The sequence below is a fragment of the Hemitrygon akajei genome, chromosome 9, assembly GCF_048418815.1.
Source record: "Hemitrygon akajei chromosome 9, sHemAka1.3, whole genome shotgun sequence".
NCBI classification, from domain to species: Eukaryota; Metazoa; Chordata; class Chondrichthyes; order Myliobatiformes; family Dasyatidae; genus Hemitrygon; species Hemitrygon akajei.
In genome coordinates, this window is record NC_133132.1 from 50,788,929 (window position 1) to 50,816,483 (window position 27,555).

At 42.6% G+C, this 27,555-nt stretch overlaps 1 protein-coding gene across 1 annotated transcript; it reads right to left on the reverse strand.

Annotated features, from left to right (window-relative positions):
* On the reverse strand, window positions 1–27,555 carry LOC140733098 (myelin and lymphocyte protein-like). Its single transcript, XM_073055953.1, has 4 exons — window positions 27,350–27,555; window positions 13,455–13,622; window positions 5,942–6,076; window positions 1–1,434 (listed from the first exon to the last, which is right to left on the reverse strand). Exons 1-4 carry the CDS (start codon window positions 27,437–27,439, stop codon window positions 1,357–1,359), a joined length of 471 nt encoding a protein of 156 aa, XP_072912054.1. The 5' UTR covers window positions 27,440–27,555; the 3' UTR covers window positions 1–1,356.

Here is a 27,555-nt window from a genome sequence, read left to right on the forward strand (position 1 = left end):
TATGTTGGTAACCATATTTATTTGTTTTCTTAACAAGAAGTAGAAACCAAAACTTACAGTGGGCTATTCTTTCCAGCAAGAATATTACATTCAGGTTAACTAACCTTACAACCAAGATGTCAATGTCACAATATAATAAATTCAACGTAAATCAATTAAACAATATGAATAGTGATCAGGCTATAGAGAAGCAAAATTAACAAAATAAGATTACTGTAAATGCAGCCATCAGGTTTTATAATGTAAAGACAGGTTTGTCTCTTCTACCGCCTGGTCACAGAAAATTCAGAATGGACACCAGTTCAGCTAATAAGCAGACCAGACAAGCCCCATTCCAGATTTGTGAATCATCTGTCTAATTTTCTCCAGCAAGACCTTATTCCAAAAAGTCCGCCTTTCTGGGCCTCAAGAATGATCATGTGTGGGATTACTCAGGAGAAGCCCGTCCACACCAATATCGTCTTAAACATTGTTGTTTATGTAAAATTAGCTTTCAATGGCTTCATTTGGAAGTGTGTGGACTGAACGTGATCTAACCTATCCATAGGACATGCAACGTAGGAATTAGAGGAGTAAATGACAGGTGGTCAGTACTGTTGCCTCACAGCTTCAAAGACCCAGGTTCGATCATGAATTTGATTGCTATCTGTGCGGGGCTTGCATGCTCCCCTGCGAATGCACAGGGTTTTCTCCCCCCACATGCTAAACACATCGGTTAATTAATTTTCTGCTGTAAATTGCCCCAGTAGCAGGAGAATTAGCATAACGGGAGAAGCTGATGTACATGCAAGAAGATAAATGCAATTAGTATTGTTGGATATTTAATGCTTGGTGTAATTGGATGCTTGATACATCAAGCTTCAAGCACCCAATTGCATTGATCCTGTTTACATTAAGGCTCTGTACTGTATGATTGGGAGCCTCTACCATTCAACTACATTTTGGATTATGTAAATTGGAATCAGATTTCCAGAATCTGCAGTAATTTTTCATGAATAATCTATATTATGTTTCTGAACTTCAACAATTTTGGTCCCATAACCTTTAATCTAACAATTTCAGTTTTGACATTTGAAATTGCCTCAGCTTTCTGGAGGAAAAAGATCCAGATTTCCCATACTCCATGGAAACCATAATATTCACAGTCTTCAACTGCTAGATATTCCTCATACCCAATTAGCTTCATTAGTAACATACAAGTCGTAGAATATAAATGATAGGATATAAATGCTGTAATTACAGTTGCAAACAAAAGTAATATAAAATAGTATTAAGAAAAGATCAAGCAACGGCTTTGGGAAGAAGAAAGTAAATATCTTCTAGTATGAGTTTTGCATTTTCTTCTTGACTTGATGTTCATGAGGAGGATTTCCATCTCACTATGGACATTATTGCATGTATTGTGTACATTAAGGTGGCCAGATATGCAAACACCTGAAAGAGCAAGATACAATGATGTTTCACAAGAAAATGTGCCAATAATCTCCCTCCAGTTCCCTTCATGACATCCTTCCCTTTATTTCATGGTCCACTGTCCTCTCTTATTAGATTCCATCTTCTTCAGCCTATCACTTACACATTTCATCTCCCAGCTTTTACATCATTCCCACGATAACATCCCTCACTGGTCCATCATCCCCTCGCCTGCATCCACCTATCATCTGCCAGCTCCACTCCTACTCCCCACCCTTTTATGCTGCTTGACCCACTGAGTTTTTCGAGCATTTTCCATCTTGCTCCAGACTACCAGCGTTAGCAGTTACTCTTGTGTCATAATAAAAAAGCTTTAGCCAGACAAATAGCCACAGATTTGGATTACAGGAAAGATTCTAGCATGGTTAAAGCAGTGGATGATTGGCAGGAGGCAAAGAGTGGGAATAAAGGGAGTCTTTTCTGGTTGGCTGCCAGCGACTAGTGATGTTCCACAGGGTTCTGTGTTCGAACTTATTCTTTTCATTCTATATGTCAATGATTTGGATGATGGAATTGGCAGCTTTATTTCAAAGTTTGCAGACATATGAAGATAGGTGGAGGGGCAAGTAGTTTTGAAGAAATAGGGAGGCTAGAGAAGGACTTAGACAGATTAGGAGAATAAGCAAAGAAGTGGCAGATGGAATACAGTGTTGGGAAGTGTATGGTCATGCACTTTGATAGAAGAAATTAAAGGGTTGGCTATTTTCTAGATGGAAAAAAAATACAAAAATCTGAGGTGCAAAGGGACTTGGGAGGCCTTATGGAGGATTTCCTAAAGGTTCATTTGCAGGTTGAGTCTGTGGTGAGGAAGGCAAATGCAATGTTAGCCTTCATTTCAAAAGAACTAGAATATAAAAGCAAGGGTGAAGTTTGGTGTTATTAGGAGTTTGGGGGTGAAGTTTGGTAATATTGATGATATTAGGAGTTTGAAGAGATTTGGCATGTCAACAAATACACTCAAAAACTTCTATGGTTGTACCGTGGAGAGCATTCTGACAGGCTGTACCACTGTCTGGTATGGAGAGGCTACTGCACAGGACCGAAAGAAGCTGCAGAAGGTTGTAAATCTAGTCAGCTCTATCTTGGGCACTAGCCTACAAAGTACCCAGGACATCTTTAGGGAGCGGTGTCTCAGAAAGGCAGCGTCCATTATTAAGGACCTCCAGCACCCAGGGCATGCCCTTTTCTCACTGTTACCATCAGGTAGGAGGTACAGAAGCCTGAAGGCACACACTCAGCGATTCAGGAACAGCTTCTTCCCCTCCGCCATCCGATTCCTAAATGGACATTGAAGCTTTGGACACTACCTCACATTTTTTAATATATGGTATTTCTGTTTTTGCACATTTTAAAAAATCTATTCAATATATGTAATTGATTTACTTGTTTATTTATTATTATGTTTTATTTTATTTATTATTATTATTATTATTCTTTCTCTGCTAGATTATGTTTTGCATTGAACTGCTGCTGGTAAGTTAACAAATTTCACCTCACATGCCGGTGATAATAAACCTGATTCTGATTCTGAAATGTTGAGACTTCATAAAGTATTGGTGAGGCCTCACTTAGAGTATTGCGTGCAGTTTTGGGCCCTTATCTTAGAAACGAGGTGCTGAAGCTGAAGAGAATTCAAATGGGGTTCATGAAAATGATTCCAGGATTGAACAACTTGTCATATGAAGAGCATTTGATGGCTCTGGGCCAGTATTCACTAGAATTTAGAAGAATGAGGGGTGATCTGATTGAAAGCTATAAATGGTGAAAGGCACTGATAGAGTGGATGTGGAGCGGATCTTTCCTATGGTGGGAATGTCAAAGACAAAAGAACACAGTTTCAGAATAGGGGGGCATCCTTTTAGAATGGAGATGAGGAGGAATTTCTTTAGCCGGAGAGTGGTGAATCTGTAGAATGTATTGCCACAGGCAGCTGTGGAGGCCAAGTCTTTATGTATATTTAAGTGAGAGGTTGATAAATTCTTGATTGGGCAGGGCATGAAGGGATATGGGGGGACAGAGGCAGCAGATTGGGGCTGAGAGGAAAATTGGATCAGCCATGATGAAATGGTGGAGCAGACTCGATGGGCCAAATGGCCTAATTCTGCTCCTATCTCTTATGATAACATGCTGGAAATGAATGACAAGTTCTTGAAATATAACCCAGGTAGTTCTTTGAGAAGTAGCCACACCTCATAAAACTCCTTATACCAGCTGTGACCTGTACTTGTTTATCTCGCTTTATTTGGAATGACAGTCAGCCTGAGGTAATAGCTCACCAAAGACAATGAGCTTCAGTGTTCAATGACTCCGCTTCCACCACCCCAGCAACGTCAGTTGATGTCAGGGAGATTCCCTCAGCACCATAATTGCCTTTACTGTCTGAGCTAGGATTTCTAGCCTCAGAAAAGGAAAAGAAGGAAAATATTTTCGCCAGTAATTTTACTGGAAGAGAACCGAGGTGAACTACATCTGCTGTAATTTTAAAGAAGACATTTCTGCTACAGACATCGTGCATCACCTAATGCATTGCCAGGTAATTTTTAGCACAGTCAGATGCAGAGTATAGGTCTCTCCATTGAAGGATTTGCCTTGATCCAGTTAGTTAAACACTTTTATACACAATTTCCACTTCTCAACATAAAGAATCTGTTGTGGACCCAGCATGTAAGTGCCATTATGAAGAAAGCACAGGAGCGCCTCTACTTCCTTAGAAATTTGCAAATGTTTGCCACGACATCTAAAGCTTTGATGAATTTCTATGGATGTGTCATGGACAGTATATTAAAAGATTGCATCATGACATGATATTGAAACACCAATGCCGTTGAATGGAAAATCCTACAAAAAAATTAGTGGATACCCAGTCCATCTTGAGTAAAGTTCTCCCCACCATTGAGTACATCTACACAGAGCCCTCTTGCAGAAAAATAGCATCCATTATCGAAACCCCATCACCCAGGCCATGCTCTCTTCTTGGCTTGTATTGATAGCAAGGTTTGGTTTATTTTATGAGTTTCTATTTAAAGCAAAATTTTGGTGAATGATAATTGCCACTGTGAAAGTAATCAGATTGAGTTAAACTGCTGCAGGATCCTGTAATGTGCTGAATTGTTCCTGGTTTCTTTTGGCACTTTCTGCATTTATCATCTTGAATTTGTTGGTCTTTTATTATGTTTTTTTGATCAATTTTTGTGTCAACTAACTGGTCCTGTATTGTTCTGTGTCTGGGAAGAGGCCTCCAACTCTGAGCTAGATGTTCAATGCTTCCTTGTCGACATCTAGTCTGCTCAGATCATGGAGATGTCTTCCATGGAGAGCCATGCTCTTCCTTTGGTTAACTTTCTCTTCAATAGTGATAATGACTTCATTTTTTCTGGGCTGTACCCTCATTTAAGTTTAGTGGTGTGTACTTCTTATCAAAATTGCATATGCTTGTCTGGAGTCCTGAATCCTGTTTTCGTTGATGAAAATATATCCTTTCAAGTTTTATCTGACTGCTGTGTAGATTTTTAAAGTCCGTTATTCCTCTTCCCCCTTCTGTCCTAGGTAGAGTTAATCTAAGCACTTACATAATGTTTTCTGAAATTTGTCATTTCAGTTCTTATTTTTCTTTGTAACTTTCCATCATCATCATTATTATTATTGTTGTTTCTTCTCTCTTGTATTTGCACAGTGCATTGTCTTTTGCACATTGGTCATTTGTCTGTTCTGTTGGGTGTGGTCTTTCATTGCTTCTATCATTTACTGAGTTTTCCCACATGAAAATGAATTTCAGGGTTGTATATGGTGACATCTACTGTATGTACTTTGATAATAAATTTGGTTTGAACTTCAGATATTTTAGAATGAGACTGAGTTGATTAAAATAATTGGGTCAAACTTGTTTCCCATTGCTGGTTATATGTAGAAATTACATGGACAACTTTTGCAACCCCTCACCGTGTCAATGTACTGTTATGTTGGGTTTTGACCTAAAGTGACAAGATCCTGTGCGTAGAGTTACAGTGACATCAGCAGGAAGTTTGAACCATTGTGTCCATCAAATCCTTGCCAATCAGAGGCACCCACCTGGACTAAACCCATCCGTTCCAAAATATTGAAAGAATGTGGAGTGGTAGAGACATTACAGCACTAAAGTGGTCATTCTGAACAATTCCTCAATATTTCAAATATTTATCTACCTCCGCCTTAAATGTTTCCGATGAAGTGGCTACCACCACCCTCTGGGGGGGAGAATTTCAGGGATTCACTGGAACTCTACAGACTTCGGTTTCAATGAGACCCTTATTTTGTAACTATGCCCTTTGGTTCAAGAACCTGTCATAAGTGAAAACATTTCAACATTCATCGTCAAGTCCTATTCAGATATTGTATGTCTGAATGAGGTCTTTCCTCATTCTTCTACAGTTCAAGAAAAATAGACTAAAATTCTGGCCTTCTTTGATGTTACAAATGTACAAAGACTTACTGTGGCAGCAATGTTCAGATTATGGATCTTTTTCTCAAATGCTACGAAAGATAATAAGATAAACCTTGTATCACTGGTCTCCAAAATGGCAACACTTAAATAAAACACAGCTGCAAAGAAGTGGTAGAAAACATCCTGGAAGAGAAGCAGAAACAGACAATGAGGAACTAATCTACACAATCATTTTACAAATGGCTTCTTCACTGAATTAACGTTCCACCTATTGAGAAAAATGAAGTGATTTCAGGAGTGAAAGCTCTCAAAAAACTGTAATTACCAAAAATACTTAGCAGGTCAGGCAGCATCTTTCTTAAAATAAAAGTGAGTTAATGATTCACATTCACATTGGGTAGACTGGGAAAAGTTAGGAAAGCAGTGTGATTTGTATTGCAGACAGGGAGAGGTGGAGAGAACATGGCAATATCTATGGTTGAGTGAATTTAAATGGTAATGTAGCCTAGTTAATTGCAGCTGCTGTCTAGAAGAAGCTGGCACCAGTGAACATCCTTCAGACAGTTCATGAAACTACTTCTTTTGTGTCTTCCTCTTCTTTCAGATGTGGTTCTACTACTTCTGGAACCTGGGATCAATATTTTGGTGGTACGTTTTCAGGCTGAATGAATGATCTGGTGCTTTGCTGTCTCCAGGGGTGTTCGGAGAGGTTTCGAGTGAATTGTGTGGTCTCGAGGCCAAGAAGCCTGGAGATGGGCGGCAGCCCATGATTGACTCTGTTTCTTGCTGACCTTGCTGATTAAAGTGTTGAGGATGATTGAAATCATCGAGGAGAGAGTGGTAGGCAAGCTGGTGTTCAGCACCGTCTACCAGCCTCTCCCTCGCTGCTGCCAGAGGAAGGCATCTGTGTCTCTCTCTCTCACCCACTGCTCCCAGAGGAAGGCCCTCGTGTTCGAATGGTCTCTCGCTCTCCCGCTTGCTCGACACTGCCAGAGGACGGTGCCTGCATGCAGGGCCTTGGGCAAGGTTTAATCAAACAGTTTGTGGATTGCACCCTGTAGATCACATTATGATGTGTTTGCGGCTTCTGTTCACTCCTTTTACTTCTTGCTGTTTTCTGCGATTTTGATCAGGGTGACCTGCAGGTAACACATGGCACAGTTTGAACTGAACTGAGCTGTACTCAATATGCCTGGGCCCGTTTGATGACTCTGTGTGCTTGTGTTTTATATTCTGTGCTTTTCACTCACATTTTTGCCATTTGCATGATGGGGATTTGATGTTTATCTTTGAACGGGTTCCATGGTTTTCACTGTTCCGTGGGCTGTCAACGGGCAGAAGAATCTCACGGTTGTACACTGCATACATACTTTGAGATATGTCAAGGATTCCTGAGCAGCTTTGGATTAACAACCCAAACAAAATGCTGGGGGATCTCAGCAAGCCAGGCAGCATCTATGAATACAAATAAACAGTTGACTTCTCAGGCCGAGACCCTTCATCAGGATTGGAATGGAAGGGGGAAGATGACAGAATAAGGTGGGGGGAGGACATTAGAAGATGATAGATGAAGCTAGGTGAGTGGGGGGGAGACAGGATGCAGTAAGAAGCCGGGAGACGGTAAGTGGAGAAGAAGGAATCTGGTAGAAGATGAGATCCATTGGAAAAAGGGAAGGAGGGGCACCAGGGAGAGGTGAGGAGAAGGGGTAAGAGACCAGAATGAGGAACTAAAGAATAGGGAAGAAGGAGGGGGAAATGTTACTGGCAGTTGGAGAAATCAATGTTCATGCCATCAGGTTGGAGGCTATCTAGACAGAATATGAGGTGTTGATCCTCCAAGCAGAGAGGCCACACCAGAATCAGAAACAAGATGCAAGATGCTGAAAGAACTCAGCAAGTCAGGCGGCATCTTTTGATGTTCTGGGTCTGGACTCAATGGATTTCTTACATCAGTATTTACTCAGTAGATGGACACAGAGCCTATAGAAGTGAGGCAAAGAAGCAGTGAGTTCATGGACCCTATACAGATTACAGAGGAGAAGGTGTTTACTGTCTTGAGGCAAATTAGAACGGATAAATCCTCAGGGCTTGACAAGGTGCTCCCTTGAACCCTGTGGGAGGCTAGTATAGAAATTGCAGGGGCTCTAGCAGAGATATTTAAATCATGTGAGGTACATGTTAAGGAGGGTAGCTAATGTCATTCTGCTGTTTAAGAAAGATTCTAAAATGAACTATGGAAATTATAAGCTGGCCAGCCTGACATCAGAGTGTGGCGCATGGCCAAGTGGTTAGGGTATTTGACTAGCGACCTGAAGATCGTGAGTTCAAGCCCAGCTGAGGCAGCGTGTGTGTCCTTGAGCAAGGCAATGCTCCAGTCTACCCAGCTGAAAATGGGTACCGGCAGTAAAATGCTGGGTCTATCAACCTTGTGATAAACTGGCGTCCTATCCAGGGGGGAAGGAGGAGTCTAGCTTCATACCACAGAAACTGGCATAAGCCAGTTCATCATAAGCCTGATGAGCCACAAAGGCTCGAGACAGGACTTTGACTTTGACTCTGACATCATAAATGGGAAGGTTATTGGAAGTTATTCTAAAGAACATATGAATATATGGATATGTGAATATTTGGATAGACATGATCTGATTAAGGATGGTCAGCATGGCTTTGTGTGTGGTAGGTCATGCCTAATCAATCTTATAAAGTTTTGCCAGGAAAGTTCATGAAGGCAAGGCAGTGGATGTTGTCCATATGACCCATAGGACCAAAGTCCCTCATGCAAAGTTGGTCAAGAAGGTTCAGTCGCTTAGCATTCAAAATGAGGTTAAACATTGGGTTTGTGGGAGAAGCCAGAGAGCAGTAGTAGATGGTTGCCTCTCTGACTGGAGGCCCATGAGTAGTAGAGAGCCACAAGGATTGGTACTGCGTCCATTGTTGTTTGTCATCTGTATCAATGATCTGAATGATGCTGGTTAACTGTATCAGCACATTTGAGGATGACACCAAGACTGGGTGTGTAGCACACAGCGAGGAAGACTGTCAAAGCTTACAGTGGTATCTGGACCAGCTGGAAAAATGGTAGATGGAAGTGAATGCAGACAACCGTGAGGTTTTGCACTTCGGTGGGATCGTCCAGGCTAGGTTTTAAACAGTAAAGCACTGAAGAGTGCGGTTGAACAAACGATCCGGGAATACAGGTCTATGAGCCACAGGTAGATAGGGTTGTAAAGATTGGGCTTCATATATCAATGCATTGAGTATAGGAGATGGGATTTTATAGTTGTATGAGACAATGGTGAGGCCAAATTTGGAGCATTGTGTGCAGTTTTGGTCACCTACCTATGGGAAAGATGTAAATAAGGTTGAAAGAGTACAGAGAAAATTTACAAGGATGGTGCTGGAACTGGAGGAACTAAGTTATAGGGAAAGATTGAATAGGTTAGGACTTCATTCCTTGGAATGTAGAAGATTGAGGGGAGACTTGACAGACATATACAAAATGATGAGGCATATAGATAGGCTAAATGTAAGTAGGCATTTTCAATTCATTTTGGGTGGGACTACAACTAGAGCTCATGAGTTAAGGGTGAAAGGTGAAAAGTTTAAGGGGAACATGAGGGGAAACTTCTCACTCAAGGGGTTGTAAGAGTGTGGAACAAGTTGCCAGCACAAGCATGCGAGCTCAATTTCAACACGTAAGAGAAGTTTGGATTGGCACATGGATGGTAAAGGTATGGAGGACTATGGTCCACGTGCAGGTCGATGGGAGTAGGCAGTTTAACTGGTTCAGCACAGACTATATGGGCTGAAGGGCCTGTTTCTGTGCTGTATTTTTCTATGACCCTATGACTCAGTGACTGGTCTCAACCCCAGATATCAACTTACAAAGAACAAGTTTTCTCACAATGTAGATATAGTTTGCAAACTGATAAGACAATCTCTTCTAATTGAAAGATTGTTTGTTAAAACTCCGAGTTTTCCCCATTGTGAACCGCACAGAGGAAGCAGTCGGTAAATGCTTATGGAGGCACACGTGACTGTGGATGCTGGAAATGTGAAGCAACATACAAAAGAGTTGGAGGAAATCAGTGAGTCAGATGTTACGCTCGTAATTGGAGGATGGTGCAGAGCACACCAGCACGTCAGCGTGCAGGCTATTCAACTGAACTTCATTGATACCCTGCTTGTCCAATATGTGAACTCCTCCTACGTGGGAACGGCCAATCGAGTGACATAGGTAAAACACTATTATCTAATACATCTCCCCTTCTTGGAAAGAAAAAGAAAAACTAGGTATGTGCTTCTTGTCTATAGAACTGCACTGAAATTATAGACACTGAAATTGAACGATTCAGTTCACTTTACCCATAGCATGAAACTTGTGCTCCTTACATAAACAAAAAAAGAATTGCCATATTATAATGACCTTTCTCTCTGTTTTTAATGTCTCTCATTCTCTTTGTTTTCCTCCTTTTTTCATCAATTCCTTATTTTTAAGAACAGTCCCACTTTGTGAAATGTTTTCAACATAAAGACTCTTTTTTAAAAACACTGAATCTTATGGAGGTCAGGGTAGACTACCCGAACACTCTGACAAAGTGAGAGGACTATTCTGCCTCTTTGGTCACCTGCCCTAAGCTATTAGGCTATGTTGTGCTCAAGATTGATGGTGAATACAGAGCACACACCAGCACAACAGCATGCGGGCTATTCAACTGAACTTTATTAATACTCTCCTTACACAATCTGTGAACTCCTCCCCATCTACCACTACATCAGGCAGCATCTATGGAGCAAGGTGGATAAGCAACATTTCGAGTTAAGACCCTTCATCTGGACTGGAAAGAAGGTCGGGGAGATAGCCAGTGTAAAGATATGGGGGGGGAGGGGGTGGTGGGAAGACCTGGAGCAAGAGCCGATGGGTGAGGAGATGACGGGCAGATAAGTAAGGAAGTAGAGTGGGAGTGAAGTTAGAAAGTGAAGAAGATTGAATCTGATTGGAGAAGATAGTGGATCACGGAATGAAGTGGGAAAGGAAGCAATGGCAGGAATGTGATGGGCAGATAGAGAAGGTGGGGAAGGGGATAGAAACAGGATGATAGGGGCTCGGACAAGTATAGGGATAGATCAGGAGAGGAAAGAAAAGCGACAGAGATGTGGGGCAGCTTTCCGGAGTGGGAAAAGGATTGGCATCATTTGGATCAGGAGGAAAATAAAGGCTGGATGAAACAGACAGCAGCAGTTACTAGAAATTCTCATGATCAGTTTGGATAATACCCATGTGGAATATGATGTACTATTCCTCTAATTTGCACTTTAACTTTGACCTGGCAGTAGAAAGTCTGTAGACAGACAGGTCAGAATGGGAAAGGGAAGTGGAATTAAATTGGCTGGCTGCTGGAAGAACCTGGGTGGTAGAGTGGATGAAATGAAAGTGGTCAATAAAGCAGTCTCCCAGTCTACATCGGGCTTCTCTGAACCAGAGTACAAAACTTTCCCACAGAATAGGGGTAGCTTGCTACAGCTAGTTTACCTCCAATCAATAGGCTTTTGGGATGTGAGAGGAAACCGGAGCACTCAGAGGTACCCCACGCATTTTGAGGCAGAACATGTAATCCCCACACACACAAATAAACTAATAAAGATTTCAATTTGTTGACTGAGGCATGGAGCAAACATGAACATAAATTAGGAAAATCATTAGGATATTATAAATCAGAAAAAAAATCTTTATAAAAAGAAAAGGAGGTGAGAATGGATATTGGACCGATGGAAAATAACGTTGGACAGGTGGTAGTGGGGTACAAAGAAATGGTGGACAAACTTAATAAGCATATTGTGTCAGTCTTCACTGTGGAAGATGCTGGCAGTATGCCAGAAAGTCAATAGTGACATGGGGCAGAAGTGAGTGGATTTGCTACTACTAAAGAGAAGATACTTGGGAAGCTAACATTCTGAAGGTAGATAAGAGACCTGGACCAGATGGTCTACACCCTGTGGTTACAAAAGAGATGGCCAAGGAGACTGTGGAGGCATTAGTAAAGATCTTTCAAGAAACATTAGATTCTGGAATGGTTCCAGAGGACTGGAAAATTGCAAATGTCACTCCACCCTTCAAGAAGGGAAGGAGGGAAAAGGCAGGAAATGAAAGGACAGTTAACCTGAATTCAGTGGTTGGGAAAGATGTTAGGGTCCATTATTATGGATGAGGTTTCGGGGTACTTGGAGGCATGTGATAAAGGAGGCCAAAGTCAGCATAGTTTCCTTAAGGGGAAATCTTGCCTGACAAATCTGTTAGAATTCTTTGAGGAAATAACAGGCAGGACAGACAAAAGAAAGTCAATGGATTTTGTTAATTTGGATTTTCAGAAGACCTTTGGCAAGCTGCTGCACTCGAGGTTGCTAAGCAAAATAAAAGTGCATAGCTTTGCAGGAACGATACTAGCATGGATAGAAAATTGGCTGACTGGCAGGAGGCAAACTGTGGGAATAAAGGAAGCCTTTTCTGTCTGGCTGTGGGTGACTAGTAGTGTTCCACAGGGGTTAATGTTGGTATTCTGCTTTTCACTTTTTAAATCAATGATCTAGATGATGGAATTGATAGTTTTATAGACAAGTTTGCAGAATTACACAGATTAGGAGAATGGGCAAAGAAGTGGAAGTTTGACGCAGCAGTGTAAAGAAGTGTACGGTCAAGTACTTTGCTAGATGGAATAAAGGAATTAATTATTTTCTAAAAGGGGAAAAAATTCAGAAATCAGCAGTATAAAGTGACCTGGGAATCCTTGTGCAGGGTTCCCTAACAGTTAACTTGCAGGTTGAGTCAGTAGAAAGAAAGACAAATGCAATGTTAGCATTCATTTTGGGAAGACTAGAATATAAAAGCAAGGATGTAATGCTGAGGCTTTATAAGGCATTGGTCAGATTGCACTTGTGACATTGTGAGCTGTTTGGTTTCCCTAGCTAAGAAAGGATGTGCTGGCATTGGAGAAGGTCCATTGGAGGTTCACAAGAATGATGCCGGGAATGAAAGAGTTAACATATCAGGAGCATTTGATGGCTCTGGGCCTGTACTCACTGGAGTTTAGAAGAACGAGGGCAATTTCATTTAAAACTATGAAATAATGAAAGGCCTAGATGGAGTGGACATGTAGAGGACGTTTCCTATAGTAGGAGAGTCCAGGACTAGAGATTCATCATCCAAATACAAGGACGTCCCTTTAGGACAGAGATGGGGACGTATTTCTTTAACCGTAAGGTGGTGAATCTGTGGAATTCATTGTCATGGGCAGCTGTGGATGCCAAGTCATTGGGTATATTTAAAGTGGAGTTGATAGGTTCGTAATTGACGGCTTTAAAAGATATGGGGAGAAGGCAGTGGAATGGGGTTGAGAGGGATAACAAATCAGCCATGGTGGAATGGTGAAGCAGACTCAATGGGCCGAAAGGCCATTCTGCTCCAATGTCTTATGGTCTTAGGTTCCAGGAGTTAGAATATTACAGCATGCTTGCAGTGGGAACAGTGTGATAATACAGAGCCAGTCAACAGACATAGACTTACCACCACAGTCATTGCAGAGGACCTCTTCTGAGCTCCAGCAAGGTACAATATGAGCAGCAATGTAGTTACAACAAAGCAGAAGACTGAGACAAACATCAGCCAGCCTTGATTTGAAGCAAAAGGAACTCGAGACGAAGCCACAAGGATCCATACAAGGCCACCAAAAACCTAGAAGCACAAGGCAAAAGAACAGTTAGTGAATAAAATAGTCACCTCTTTTTACTTGTAGTTTGAAATGAAGGGAAATTTGGAACGCAGAACACAGGGCAGTACAGCGCAGGAACAGGTTCTTCAGTCTATTATGTCCTGCTGAGCTAATAACAACTAAACTATTCCCTTCTGCCTGCACATCTCTCCATTCTCTGTATGTGCTTAACACAGATCCTCTTAACACCACTTTAGTGCCTGCCTCCATCACCACCCCGATTAGTGCATTCCAAGCACCCACCACACTCAGTGTAATAAACTTGCCCTGCAAGTTTTGAACTTCCTCCCTTTCGCCTTAAATATATTTCATCTAGTATTAGGCCTTTCAAACCAGGAAGATACTGGCTGTATATTCTATGGCTCTCATGATTTTATAACCTTCTACCAGGTCTCCTTTCAACATTCATTGATGAGATAGAAAACTAGTTATTAACTCGTTGAATGCCAGAGCAGAATTTTAAGGGTCCAAATAGCCTGTTCTTGCTCCTTATTGTTATGTCCTTGCAGACATTTCGGTTTATTCATAATTCCCTTGGCATTGCCCAAAATACTTGTCAAAATCCCTAACCTTGGAAGACCCTTAACTTGGAGCATCATACATCAGCACATTGACTTGGCCCACCACAGCCTGCACTTGAAAGGCAGGATCATTATTCAGTAGCAAAACAGCAACAATGATCACTCCGTGGAATGGACTCCTTTGGGAAATGGTGAAAGGAACTAATACCGATTCATTTTGGGGTAATGTACAAAGTAATTGTGAACTGACATATAGTAAGTGACATATAATAGTTGGGAGGGAACTGATGTCGACTGTGAACCTGGGATGCCCAAATCTTTCACCTTTGAGGCTTGTGTCTTTCTTTGCGTCAGTATGGACTATTCAGAAGCTGTTGTTATAATTTGGCAATATCTCCATTCTTACTGTGCAAAATGAAGGAGTTGGAGAGGTGAATGAGGCAGAATTCCTCCTGCATTTGTGACTACACATCTGTGCAAATGTCTCAAGACTGCATCTAACAGGAATACTGTACCTTCTAAACAGAGTGGCCCTCCGAGGGTGACTGTTGTAGTTTCCAATGAATAACAGAGGTGACTAGAACCAATGAATATGTGTCCCTCAGAGTCACAGAATTCGTCAGTGCGGAACCAAGTGCTTTGGCATGTCAAGTCTGCGCTGACCATCAAACACCCTTTGATATAAATCTCATCCAGATTCTAATACTCACCCAGAAACTGGGGGATAAACCCAGAGAACCTGATGTACTGGAGACCAGGACTGCACCCCGGTCTCACACTAGAGCTGTGAGACCGTAGCTCTACCGACTGTGCTGAGTAGTAGAGAGGGGATCATTATCTTAAGCCTTGAATTTGATTCCCAAGTTAACCGTGAACATGGTTCTTTCCTAGCGTCTGCTTCACATTAGTTTTAGCAATTATCCATTGTTATATCTGACCTTAGCTTCCAATACGACCTCTGCATCACCTTTGGGTTTCAGGTCTGTTTTCCATCTCTTTTACTTCTGTCATTCCTTCATTTTCCTCAGCTGCATTTTAACTCCACTCTGAACAAGAGCCTCGAATTCCTCCTTAGCTCCAGCTGTCCGAAGAAGGGTTGGAACCCTGAGCATTTCACCACCCACCCGTTACACAAACAGGCAGGGAATAGAGGGATAAGGACCATAGGCAGGCAGATGGGATTAATCAGACTGGGACTGGGGTCAGGCATGGTAGGCACTGTTCTATATTTCTTTGAGGCAGGCAGGGAAGCAAAATCCATCAACAGGGACCCCCATCACCCAGGTCATGCTCTCTTCTCACTGCTGCCATCAGGAAGAAGGCACACGAGCCTCAGGGCTCATTCCAACCAGGTTCAGGAACTGTTATTACCCCTCAACCATCAGGCTCTTGAGCCAAAGGGGGTAACTTCTCTCAGCTTCACTTGCTTCATCATTGAAATGTTCCCACAACCAATGGGCTCACTTTCATGGACTCTTCATCTCATGGTCTCAATATTTATTATTATTGTTCATCCTTTTTATATTTGCTCAGTTTATTGTGCAGTCTGGTTAAATGCCTTTGTTGGGCAATCTTTTATTGATTCTGTTATAGTTATTATTCTACAGATTTGTTGAGTATGCTCACAAGAAAATAAATCTCAGGGTTATATATGGTGACATATATGTACTTTGATAATAAATTTACTTTGAACTTTGAATTGAACAAAGTAAGATTCTTTATCCATCCTTACTTTTTCTTCTTCAGCAGTCTTTTAGGATTGAGGATGACTATATTCCACTCCAGATTTGTGGATTCTGAGGTGGCATGTGAGATCAATGTAGACTCTCCCACCAAGAGAGCAGGCTGCATCTCAAGCGACTGCATATTTTGCAAGGTGATGCACTCGTTTTCTGACACTTATCCACGGTTTCTGGGTTCTCTCAATGCCGGAACTAGATACATTCAATGCCACTCAGTAAGCTCTACTTTGATTCAACTTTAACTTGGAGACAGAGGCAAGTTGTAGATAGTTGTTTTTCTGACTGGAATCCTGTGACCAATGATGCTTTGCAAGGGTCAGTGATACACTTAAGTTATTCCGATGAGATTGAGAGCCTGGTGACATGGTGTCAAGACAACAACCTTTCCATCAATCTCAGCGAAACAAAAGAGCTGGTCTTTGACTGTAGGAAGTGGTGCAGAGTGGATGCCCTTGAATGCATCAATGACGCTCAGATGGAGATGGTTCAGAGATTGAAGATCCATGTGTAAACAATACCATTTGTTTGTCCTGGTCCAGCCACGTAGGTGCCATGGCCAATAAAGTACAGCAGCATCTCTGCTTCCTCAGAAGACTAATAAAATCCAGCATGGCCTAATAGACCCTCATCAATGTTTACAAATACACCACGGAAAGCACCCAGTCCGGATACGTCACAGCTTGGTATGGAACTGCTCAGTCAGGATTGCAAGAAAGAGTTACAGACACAGCTCAGCACATGATGGGAACCAGCCTTGCCTCCATTGACTCCATCTACACTTTAGGTTGCCTCAGGAAACCAGCTAACAAAATCAGGCTCTCCCACACAGGCAATTCTCTCTTCTCCCGTCTCCCATAGGGCGCAAGATTCAAAAGTTTGCAAACACGCACCATCGGGCTCAAGGACAACTTCTATCCTGTTGATCTAAGACTCTTGAATAGACCAGTAAAAAGATGAACTCTTGATCTCTCTTAATGTACCTCCTTCTGCTTTGTGCCCCCTCCTTTCTACCTGCACCACCCTTGCTCACTAAGTATAACTCTAACACAATGTTTTGCTTCCTGGTATTGCTTTTCACTGTTTATCAACTTTACGTACTTGCGTTTTGGGATTCTATGAACAGATGACATATAAAACTATTTTTTCACTGTATCTTGGTACATGTGGCAACAAGAAATCAAGGTCAAAATGTAGGTGGTCTGATTAGTAACTATGCAGATGGCACAAAAATTGGCAAAGTCGTGACTAGTGAAGAAGCTTGTGAAAGGATTCAGTGGGAAATAGGCCAGTTAGAAATGTGTGCAGTGAAATGGCAGATGGAGGTTTATCCGGACAAATGTGAGATGTAATATTTTGGAAGGTCAAGTGCAAGAGGATTGCATACAGTAAATGGCAGGGCACTTAGGTGCAAGTCTGCAGATCCCTGGAAGTGGAAATGCAAGTAGATAGGATTGCCTTCATTGATTAGGGAATTGTTAATTAAAAATAGGGAAATCATATTGCAACTGAATAAAGCTTCAGTAAGGTTATGTTTGGAAGTCTCCAGGCCAGGACTTTTTGCGCTGCCACTGGAACCCCCATACCCACTTCGCCCACCAACACTCTGCAGTCCCGTGTTTCTCAGGTCCTACTGCCAGCTCTTGGGTCCTCAGAGATTCCATCTTCCTCTCATCCCACTGTCCCTGAACATCCCAACCTTCCCCTGTCCTCCGATACTACCAAGACCCCCTTTCCCCACCCCTCTGATCACAGCTCTCATCCATGCCGGGCCCTCGTCATCCTCTCGGACCCCCCCCCCTCTCTGAGGCAGAACGTTCTGGCCTCACTAAGGTCCTCAGCTTTGTCCCCCTGCACCCACACCTCAGTGAGTTCCAGGCCCGCTAAGGCACCGAGCTCTTTTTCTGCCGCCTCCGTCTTTGTGCCTACTTCTTTGGCAAGGACTTCCCACCCTGCACCGATGACCCCTTCTCCTGTCTTCAACCCTCCTCCTCTTTCTGGACACCCAGCTCTTGTCTTCTGCCTGCTCTGGACCTTTTCATTGCCAACTGCTGGTGGGACATCAATCGTCTCGACTTCACCATTCTTCTTTCCAATTCCAACCTCACTTCTTCCGAACACACTGCTCTCCAATCTCTCCACAGTAATCATAACCTCACCATCAAACCTGCAGATAAGAGGAGTGGGGGTGCTGTAGTAGCCTGACAGACAGACCTCTACCTTGCTGAGGCCAAACAACAACTCTCAAACACATCCTCTTACTTACCCCCCACTAAGGAGCACCAGGCCATTGTCACCAACAGCATCGCTGACCTTATCAACTCTGGGGATCTCCCAACAACTGCCACCAATCTCAAAGTTTCCACACCCCACACCTGCCGTTTCTATCTCCTATCCTAGAACCACAAACTTGGCTGTCCAGGTAGGCCCATTGTTTCTGCTTGTTCCTGCCCCACCAAACTTATATCTGCATAACTCAACTCAGTTTTATCCCTCTGCGTCAGTCCCTACTTACCTACATCCATGACACTTCACACTCTCTTGATCTTTCTCAATGATTTCACTGTGGATGTCCAGTCCCTATACACCTCCAACCCCACAAGGAAGGCCTCAAACCTCTCCGTTTCTTTCTGGACACCAGACCCAAGCCAGTTCCCCTCCACCACCACTCTCCTCCATCTGGTACAAATGGTCCTCACTCTCAATAATTTCTCCTTTGGCTCCTCCCACTTCCTTCAAACAAAAGGTGTAGCCATGAGCATATGCATGAGTCCCAGCTATGCCTGACTGTTTTACTGGCTACGTGGAACAGTCTATGTTCCAAGTCAACACTGGTATCACTCCCCAACTTTTCCTATGCTATATTAACGACTGCATTGGTGCTGATTCCTACACCCATGCCAAGCTCTTCGACTTCATCAACTTTGCCTCCAACTTCTCCCATCCTATTTCACTCTGCCTCCTCTTCCAGTTGCCTATCACTTTTCTCATGATTTTGCCTTCTTCTACTACCCATAGTGCTTTCCCCTTACATTCCTTCTTCACCTTTCCTGCCTATCCCCTCCCTGCTTCCCCTCTCTGACCCCTTGATCTCTCCTCTGATTGGTTTTTCACCTGGTACCTACCAGCCTTCTCCTTCCCACCCTCCCCCCACCTTCTTTATAGGGCCTCTGCACCCTCCTTCTTCAGTCCTGACGAAGGGGTCTCGGCCCAAAACGTTGACTCCTCATTTCCACGGATGCTGCCCGACCTGCTGAGATCCTCCAGCTTGTTGCACATGTTGATTTGACCACAGCATCTGCAGTGTACTTTGTGCTTTCTAAGAAAGTTACGGTGCTGTCGTGTCTTTGAAATTCATCAGGATTTTGCTGAGCTTTAAGAATATTAGCTGTAAGGAGAGTTTGGACAAACTTGGATTGCTTTCTCCTGAATATCAGAGATGGAGGAGTAACTTAATCAAAGGATAGAAAACTAGGAGGTTTATTCAGGGTAGATAATCTCTTTCCTAGGGTGGAAATGTCAAAACTAGAGGGCATAATTTTAAGATGAAAGGAAGGAATTTGAAAGGAGATTTATGAGTTTTTTGTTTACAGGATATTAAGTGCCTGGAATACATTGCCGGGGAGACAGTGAAAACAGATATGATATCAACATTGAGGAAGCTCTTGGATGAACATCAAGATAGCACTGTACTAAATCCAAGATTGTGCAGATATTACACACTAATGTTTTGCTATCAGTTCACAAAACCATGCCTTCTGAGCTGTTACCACTGCGATCTGCAGCCTGTAATTTCCCTTTAAGAAAACATACTTTTGAACCGTCTAAATGCACCAGCGATTTTACGATCTTCTGAAGGACTCGGTGAACTTGACTCTCAGGGATTGCAGGTACAGCGCCCAAAAGCAGCCGGATATCTGCCATTGACGGAAAAGAGGAAGCTGAGAGTGTCTTCACACCAGCCTGAAGCAGCTGGGAGCATGACTTTGCCCCATAGCATCCTGCTGGCCAATGGAAGCAAAGAGACAGAACATAAGGGCAAGATCGCTGTGTCAGAGAATGAGAGATTTCTGCATTCTCTGCTTCACTGAGGCATATCTCACCCCCCCCCACCCCCCCACACTCCGGACATGTTGTCAAAGGGGTTCTCAATCCAGAGGACATGAAAAAATACACCACAATTCTCATGGACTTTATATGACACTTACGAACAATTGTGTTCCCATAAAATCATTCAGCATCACCACCCGACCTCAAGGCCAGGATGAACCAAGAGATCCACAATCAGCCAAGGGCTGGTTTGGCAGCATTCGGGACTGGCCTTCCAGGAAAGTACGAGAGGTCCAGGTGTGGCCTCCAGAAAGCCATCGCACACACCAAGTAGGATTCTGGACAAAACCTGAATTTAATTTAGGTTCATGAACTCCCTGAGGCTGATGTGAGAACATCCTTCAGGAGGGTGAACCCACGGAAAGCGTTTGACCGGATATTGTACCTGGAAGTCCTGTGCTAATCAGCTGGTTGGGCGTTCAGTTACATCTTTATCCTTTTGCTTCAGCAGTCTGAGATACCCACCTGCTTCAATTACACCTGTGCCCAAGATGAACATGGTAACCTGCTTTAATGACATCATAACACTACAGTCAGTGGCTACTTTATTAAGTACCTCTTGTGCCTCATACAGTAGCTGCTACACTGAGTGTACGTTTGTGATTTTCTGCTGCTGTAGCCCATCCACTTCAAGGTTTCATATGTTGTATGTTCAGAGATGGCTTTCTGCACACCACTGTTGTAGCGGGTATTATTTGAGTTACTGTCATCTTCTTGTCAGCTTGAACTAGTCTGCCCATTCTCCTCTGACCTCTCTCATTAACAAGGCATTTTTGTCCACAGAACTGCCGCTCTTGTTTTTCACACTACTCTCTACAAGTTCTAGAGACTATTGTGTGTGAATATTGCAGATCAGCTGTTTCTGAGATACTCAAACCACCCTGTCTGGCACCAACAATCATTCCATGGTCATAGTCACTTAGATCATACTTCCCCCTTCTGATGTTTGGTCTGAACAACAACTGAACCTCTTGACCATGTCTGCATGCTCTTATGCACTGAGTTGCTGCCACGTGATTGGCTGATTAGATATTTGCATCAACAAACAGGTGTATAGCTTTACCTAATAAAATGGCCACCAAGTGTACATCCACTATGCTGAAGTGTTGTGAGAGGCTGGCCGTGAAGTAGAGAAGTGACTTGGATCCACTCCAACTTGCCTACCATCACAATAGCTCAACAGCAAATGCCTCTTCATTGGGTCTACACTCAGCTCTGGAACATCTGGACAATGAAGATGCATACAGTACATTAGGGTGAGCTTCACTGGCTATAGCTCAGCATTCAGCACTATCAGAACTAATCACTAAGCTCCAAGATCTAGGCCTCCATACATCCTTGTACAAATAGATCCTCAATTTCCTCACTTGCAGATACCAGTCAGTATGGATTGGACGCAACATCTCCTCCACAATCTCCATCAGCACAGGTTCATCACAAGTGTGTGTGCTTATCTCCCAGTCTACTTACTTCATATTTATGATTGTTTGGCTAAGTAAAACTCCAATGCTATATTTAGCTTTGTTGATGACACTACTGCAGATGGCCGAACCAAAGATAGTGATGAATCGTCACGTAGGAAGGAGGTTGAAAATCTGGTTGAGTGGTGCTGCCACAACATCTCTCTCAATGTCAACAAAACTAAAGAGTTGAATATTGACTACAGGAGGAACAATCCAGAGGTCCATAAGCCAGTGCTCATTAGGGGATTGAAGGTGAAGTAACTTTATATTCCTTGGTGTTATCTCATCAGAAAATCTGTCCTGGGACCAGCATGTATGTGCCATTACAAAGAAGGCATGACAGGACCTCTAATTTTTCAGAATTTTGCAGAGATTCAGCATGCCTCTAAAACTTTGACAAACGTCTACAGATACACAGTGGAGTTTATCCTAACTGCTTGCATTGTAGCCTGGTACAGAAGCACCAAAGCCCAGGAACGGAAAAGGCGACAGAAAGTGGTGGATATAGCTCAGTCCATCACTGGCAAAGACCTCCCCATCGTTGAGCACATCTATAAGGAGCACCGGCACAAGAAAGCAACATCCATCACCAAGGACCCCCACATTCCAGGTCGTGCTCCCTTCTCACTACTGCCATTGAACAGGAGGTACAGGAGCTTTAAGTCCCACACCACCAGGTCAGGAACAGTTATTAACCGAACGTACATGGAAAACTTCATTCACCTCAACCCTGAACGATAGACACACCTTCAAGGGCTCTACAATTTATGTTCTCAGTATTATTTTTTTTATTTGCACACTTTGTCTTCTTATCTACATAGGTTGCTTGTCAGTCTTTGTTTACTCATAGCTTTTAGCATAAATTCTATTGTATTTGTTTGCCTATAAATGCCTGAAATAAAATGAATCTCAAGGTAGTATATAGTGACACATACATACTTTGATAATAAACTTACTTTGACTTTGACGTGAACATAATGTGAACAGGCAGGGAATGGAAGGATATAGACTATGTGGAGGCAGACATGGAATTTATATTGGCATTACAGTGCAGAAGAATTGGCCTGTACCTGTGCTCCACTGCTCTCTGTTCTAAATTCTTCATGTAAAACTGCCCACTATTTCTGGGATCTTGCCAAAATCTTATATTTCGGAGGACAGTGCTACGCAGAGGGGACTGATCAGTAGAGGACCTTGGTCTTGGGGATGTTAAGTGCAAGTGTCACCTTCTCATACACTTCAATGAACATCTAGGATAGCAAGGAGACTAGAGAACTTACATGGGCATCTAAATGTGTGAAGTAAAGTCCCCAATTCCTGTTGAATGATGACATCAAAGGTATTAGTAAGGACAGAGGGGGAATCTTAAAGAAGGAGACATGGTAGCAAAATTCGGAGGCAATCGTTCAAAACTGAGGTGAGAAGAAACTATTTCTCACAGAGGGTGGTGAATCTATGGAATTCTCAGCTCCAGAAGATTGTCCTGACGAAGGGTCTCGGTCCAAAACGTCGACAATGCTTCTCCCTATAGATGCTACCTGGCCTGCTGTGTTCTACCAGCATTTTGTGTGTGTTGTTGTTTGAATTTCCAGCATCTGCAGATTTCCTCGTGTTTGCTCCAGAAGATTGTGGCAGCTAATCAAAATAAAGTAGACCTTTTTTTTGAAAAACTGGAGAATTGAAGGGAACTGTCGCAAAAGAGAACCATGTCCCCTAAGGCAAAGCAGCCCTGATCATGTTGAATGGCAAGGCAGGTTTGAGGATCCAAATAGCCTATTAATGTTCTCATGTCACTGTATGTCTGGAGAGATGGAATCCAATCTGTGATTCAGAGAACAGTCCAGTTTAGGGACAGGCTTTTCAGTCCATGATGCTGTGCCTAACTAATTAACCATTGATACCTAATCCATTCTACTTGCACGTGGTCCATATCCTTCCATTCTCTGCATATTTGCATGCCTATCTGAGAGCCGCTGAAATGTCTCCATCATATCTGCCTCTACTACCACCCCTAGCAGTGCATTTCAGGCACCCGCCCCTCTCTGTGTGGAAAACCTGCCCTAAGTATCATCTTTGAACTTCTCCCCATCATCTTAAATGCATGTCCTCTAGTATTAGACATCTCAACCCTGGAAAAGATACCAGCTATCTACTCTATATATGCCTCTCATTATCTTGGGAACTTAGACTCCACAACTCCAGAGAAAACAACCTTAATGTGTCCAACCTCCATGTATAATTCAGGCAGCATCCTGGCAAACCTTTTCTGTGCCCTCTCTGAAGCCTCTGCATGCACCAAATGTGGTCAGACTGGAGTTTTATGAAGTGACAATGTAACTTCCTGACTCTTGAACTCAATGCGTTGACTAGACCTTGAGCAGGAGCTCAGTTCTTATGGAGTTGTCCATAACTATGTCTTTGATCAACTCTTATGGTCTTATCAGAGGGCACAGCCTCCGAATTCAGCAGCCGCTCTTGAAGGAGAAGGGGACATGTGGCATTCTCTTCAAGCCTCAAATGTTATGCCCTTCTCCATTCCTGATTCCATTAATTCCATTTGGGTTACAAATGCCCTGAAGTATCTTGAGCAAGAAACCTGTTCTTCCAGTATTTCACTAAACAATCAGAATGTATAATTAAGTTAAATCTGGGAGGGCAATGCTCAGCTGGCATCACTACATGCACGTACTCACATTTCCAGTGGAGGAGACCAGAAGGATAGCAGGAGCTATCGATCTCCAGATCAATAGTCTAGAATCCTGCAGGTGCATTAGCTTAACAGCAATACCCATGCCCATTTGGTAAAGTGGTTAAGGTCAATGAGCCTACTGAAGGAAGTTCAAGAATCAAACTTGAGGGTCTTTAGTTGAAATAATTCTGCTGTGTATTTTCTTAACTGATCTATTGACTGAGAAGAGAAGAAATAAAGCAGGATTAATCCTTCTATTGATACTATTATTCAATATGATCACAACTGATCTTGTACACTAATAGCCATTTTCCTGCAGTAATCACATATCCTTCAACCGTAAGATCAAGGAGTCCCTGTAGATACTTTGTGAATGTTGTTTACTACTAACACATTGGTAATTGGTTTATTATTGTCGCATGTACCAAAAAATAGTGAAAAATAATTGCATCCCAAAGTTTAAAGTTCAAAGTAAATTTACTATCAAAGTACACATATATCACCATATACAACCCGGAGATTTGTTTTCCTGTGGGCATTTCAGCAAATCTATAGAATAGTAACTATAACAGGATCAATGAAAGATCAACCAGAGTGCAGAAGACAACAAACTGTGCAGATGCAAACATTAATTAATAGCAATAAATAATGAGAACATGAAATAACAAGATAAAAGAGTCCTTAAAATGAGAACAGCTCATTGTTTTGGGAAACATCTCACTGAATGTAGTTAACTCCTTTGCTCAAGAGCCTGATGGCTGAGAGATTGTACATATTCTTGAACCTGGAGGTGCCTGAGCTTCATCCTGGGGTGGGGGGGAGGGGGTGAGAGTGAGGATTCTTCAGATCATTCCAAAATATTAGCTCACCTAGGGCAGCCTTGCAGCACAGTGGTTAGTGCAGCAGTTTACAGCACCATTCCAAGGATGTAATGCTTAGGGTTAGTAAGTTGTGGGCATGCTATGGTGGCACTGGAAGTTTGGTGACACTCCAGGGCTACCCCTAGCACATTTGCGATGCAAACAACACTTACGTTTCGATGTACGTGTAACAAATAAAGCTGATCTTTATCTTTACAAAGGGAAAGGCAATAGCAGAATGCAGATTATTCTAGACATCAGAGTTGTTTAATGTCATTTCCGGTTCAAGTGTAAAGGAGAATGAAATAATTGTTACTCCAGATCCAACAGCAGGATAAATTGTCCTTAGACCCAATAGTGTATCTTTTCAAGCTTTTGTAACTTTGGCCTGATGGGAGGGGGAAGGAGAAGGTATGTCAAGGGTGGGAGAGCTCTTTGACCACGTTGGCTACTTTCCTGAGGAAGCAGGGACAGTCTCGTTTGTATATCTGTATGGATCACAGGTGTGTTTGACAGGACAATTGCCCAGCATGAGCGATATCAATTTGACTGCCCATATTTTTCGATTGTATTGAATCCTGAGATTCAGTAATTATGTTAGATTCAGTGATGGTAGAGTAGCATAGTGGTTAGCAGAGTGCTTTACAATACCATCAACCCGGGTCCAATTCCTGACGCTGTCTGTAAGGAGTTTGTACATTCTCCCTGTGACCGTGTGGGTTTCCTCCGGGTGCTCTGGTTTCCTCCCACAGTCCAAAAACGTACCGTTTGCTGGGCTAACTGGTCATTGTAAATTGTCCCATGATTAGGCTAGGATTAAATCAGGGGATTGCTGGGCAGCAGGGCTTGAAGGGTCTACTCAGTACAATATCTTAAAAAAATAAATAAATGCTTGTCTTTATACTGGCCAAATGCAAATACGTCAGGGCAGATGCAAAAAATAAGTTTCCAGAAAATATAAAACAGTGCTGTTGAAGCAAGAAAAGCTGATCATAAAAGAACAGCTTTGCACCAGCATTGACTGCTCAGTTGCTGTGCATATTAAGCCTCCATAACTCCCTCAGTTTAAATTTATGGCTCTGTAATTCACCTGCCCTACAGGCAAGCAGGTGACTTATGTTGCACCCTCTGACCAATCCCAAAACTTAAATAAATCCTTGCAAAGCTATAAACTCATATTAGCAGTAAGAACTGAAGGACAAAATAACCTTTAGGTTGTCTCATGTTTTTTTTTAACTTCATACTGCATTTAACATGCTCTACTACATTTGACAATTTTGACACAAATACCTAATTTTTCCTCAACTGTTTGTTTGCCTAACTAATGAGTGGTTGCGAAACTGAGACACGTCTGTGACTGCAGAAACTAATACCAGTTAAAGGCAGTTTCTCTCTATTTTACAAACGTGTACTCAGTTCCCACAGACTCACTGAGAGAGAATAGGCTTCCTCTCTCAACATTTATCATCCATTATCTTACTTTTGTTTATGCAATACAGAATAAGTTGCCTTCTCATGTTTTACCCAAAACAATTGCAATTATTTATTTCAGTCTCCACTTCTTCAAACTTCCTATTTTCCTTTGTTCCATTCTCTCCCTACATTTTCTCTCTCTCGTGGCCCCATCTCTTTCCTTTTCTCTCTTTTATCAATCTTTGTCTCTTGTTTGCACTCCATCCTTTCCATTTTCCTCTCTTTCCCTGACCCTGCCACCCTCACTTCTTTCATTCCTTCTCTCTCCTCTCCATCAATGCCCCCCCTCTCTTGGGGGCAAGCACAACGTTTTACAGTACCGGCAGCCCAGGTTCAATTCCCACCACTGCCTGGGAGGAGTTTGTACGCTCTCCCCGTGACTGCGTGTGTTTCCTCCAGGTGCTCCGGTTTCCTCCCACAGTCCAAAGACGTACTGGTTGGTAGGTTAATTGGTCATTGTAAATTGTCCCATGCTTCAACTCAGATTAAATCGGGGATTGCTGAGCAACACGGCATGAAGAGCCTATTCCAGGCTGTATCTCAATAGTAAATATTAATTAATTGATTCAATTGTCCCCGTTCTGAATATTTTGTACTCACACTGGTCTCTTCTATTTCCTTTTCGTCTTCCTCCTTCCTTGTCAGTCTTTCTCTCGGTCTCTATTGCTCTGCTTGATTCCTTACATATATCCACGTTCTTTACTGCATTTACGCCATTTACCAATTATTTTTTTTCTTTCCAAGGGGTATCAAAGAACCTGGCAGAATCGTACGCATTTCACAGGATCAATGCAAAACAACACATCTACTAGAAGTACAATAAAATAATACTCACAAATTCAGCTATCATCAAGAGTTCTGGAAATGACATACAAACTTTCAGCCCAGATGGTATGGGACTACCTGAATCAGCCGGAGTTGACATGGTGCACTGAGAAAGTCTCAGGAAAGGTGGCTTGGTGAGTGTGAGTGCAGTCCCAGTTACCCTACACTCTAATGTGCTTTAATGAGCTTCAGGATTATACTCATGGCTAACTAAGG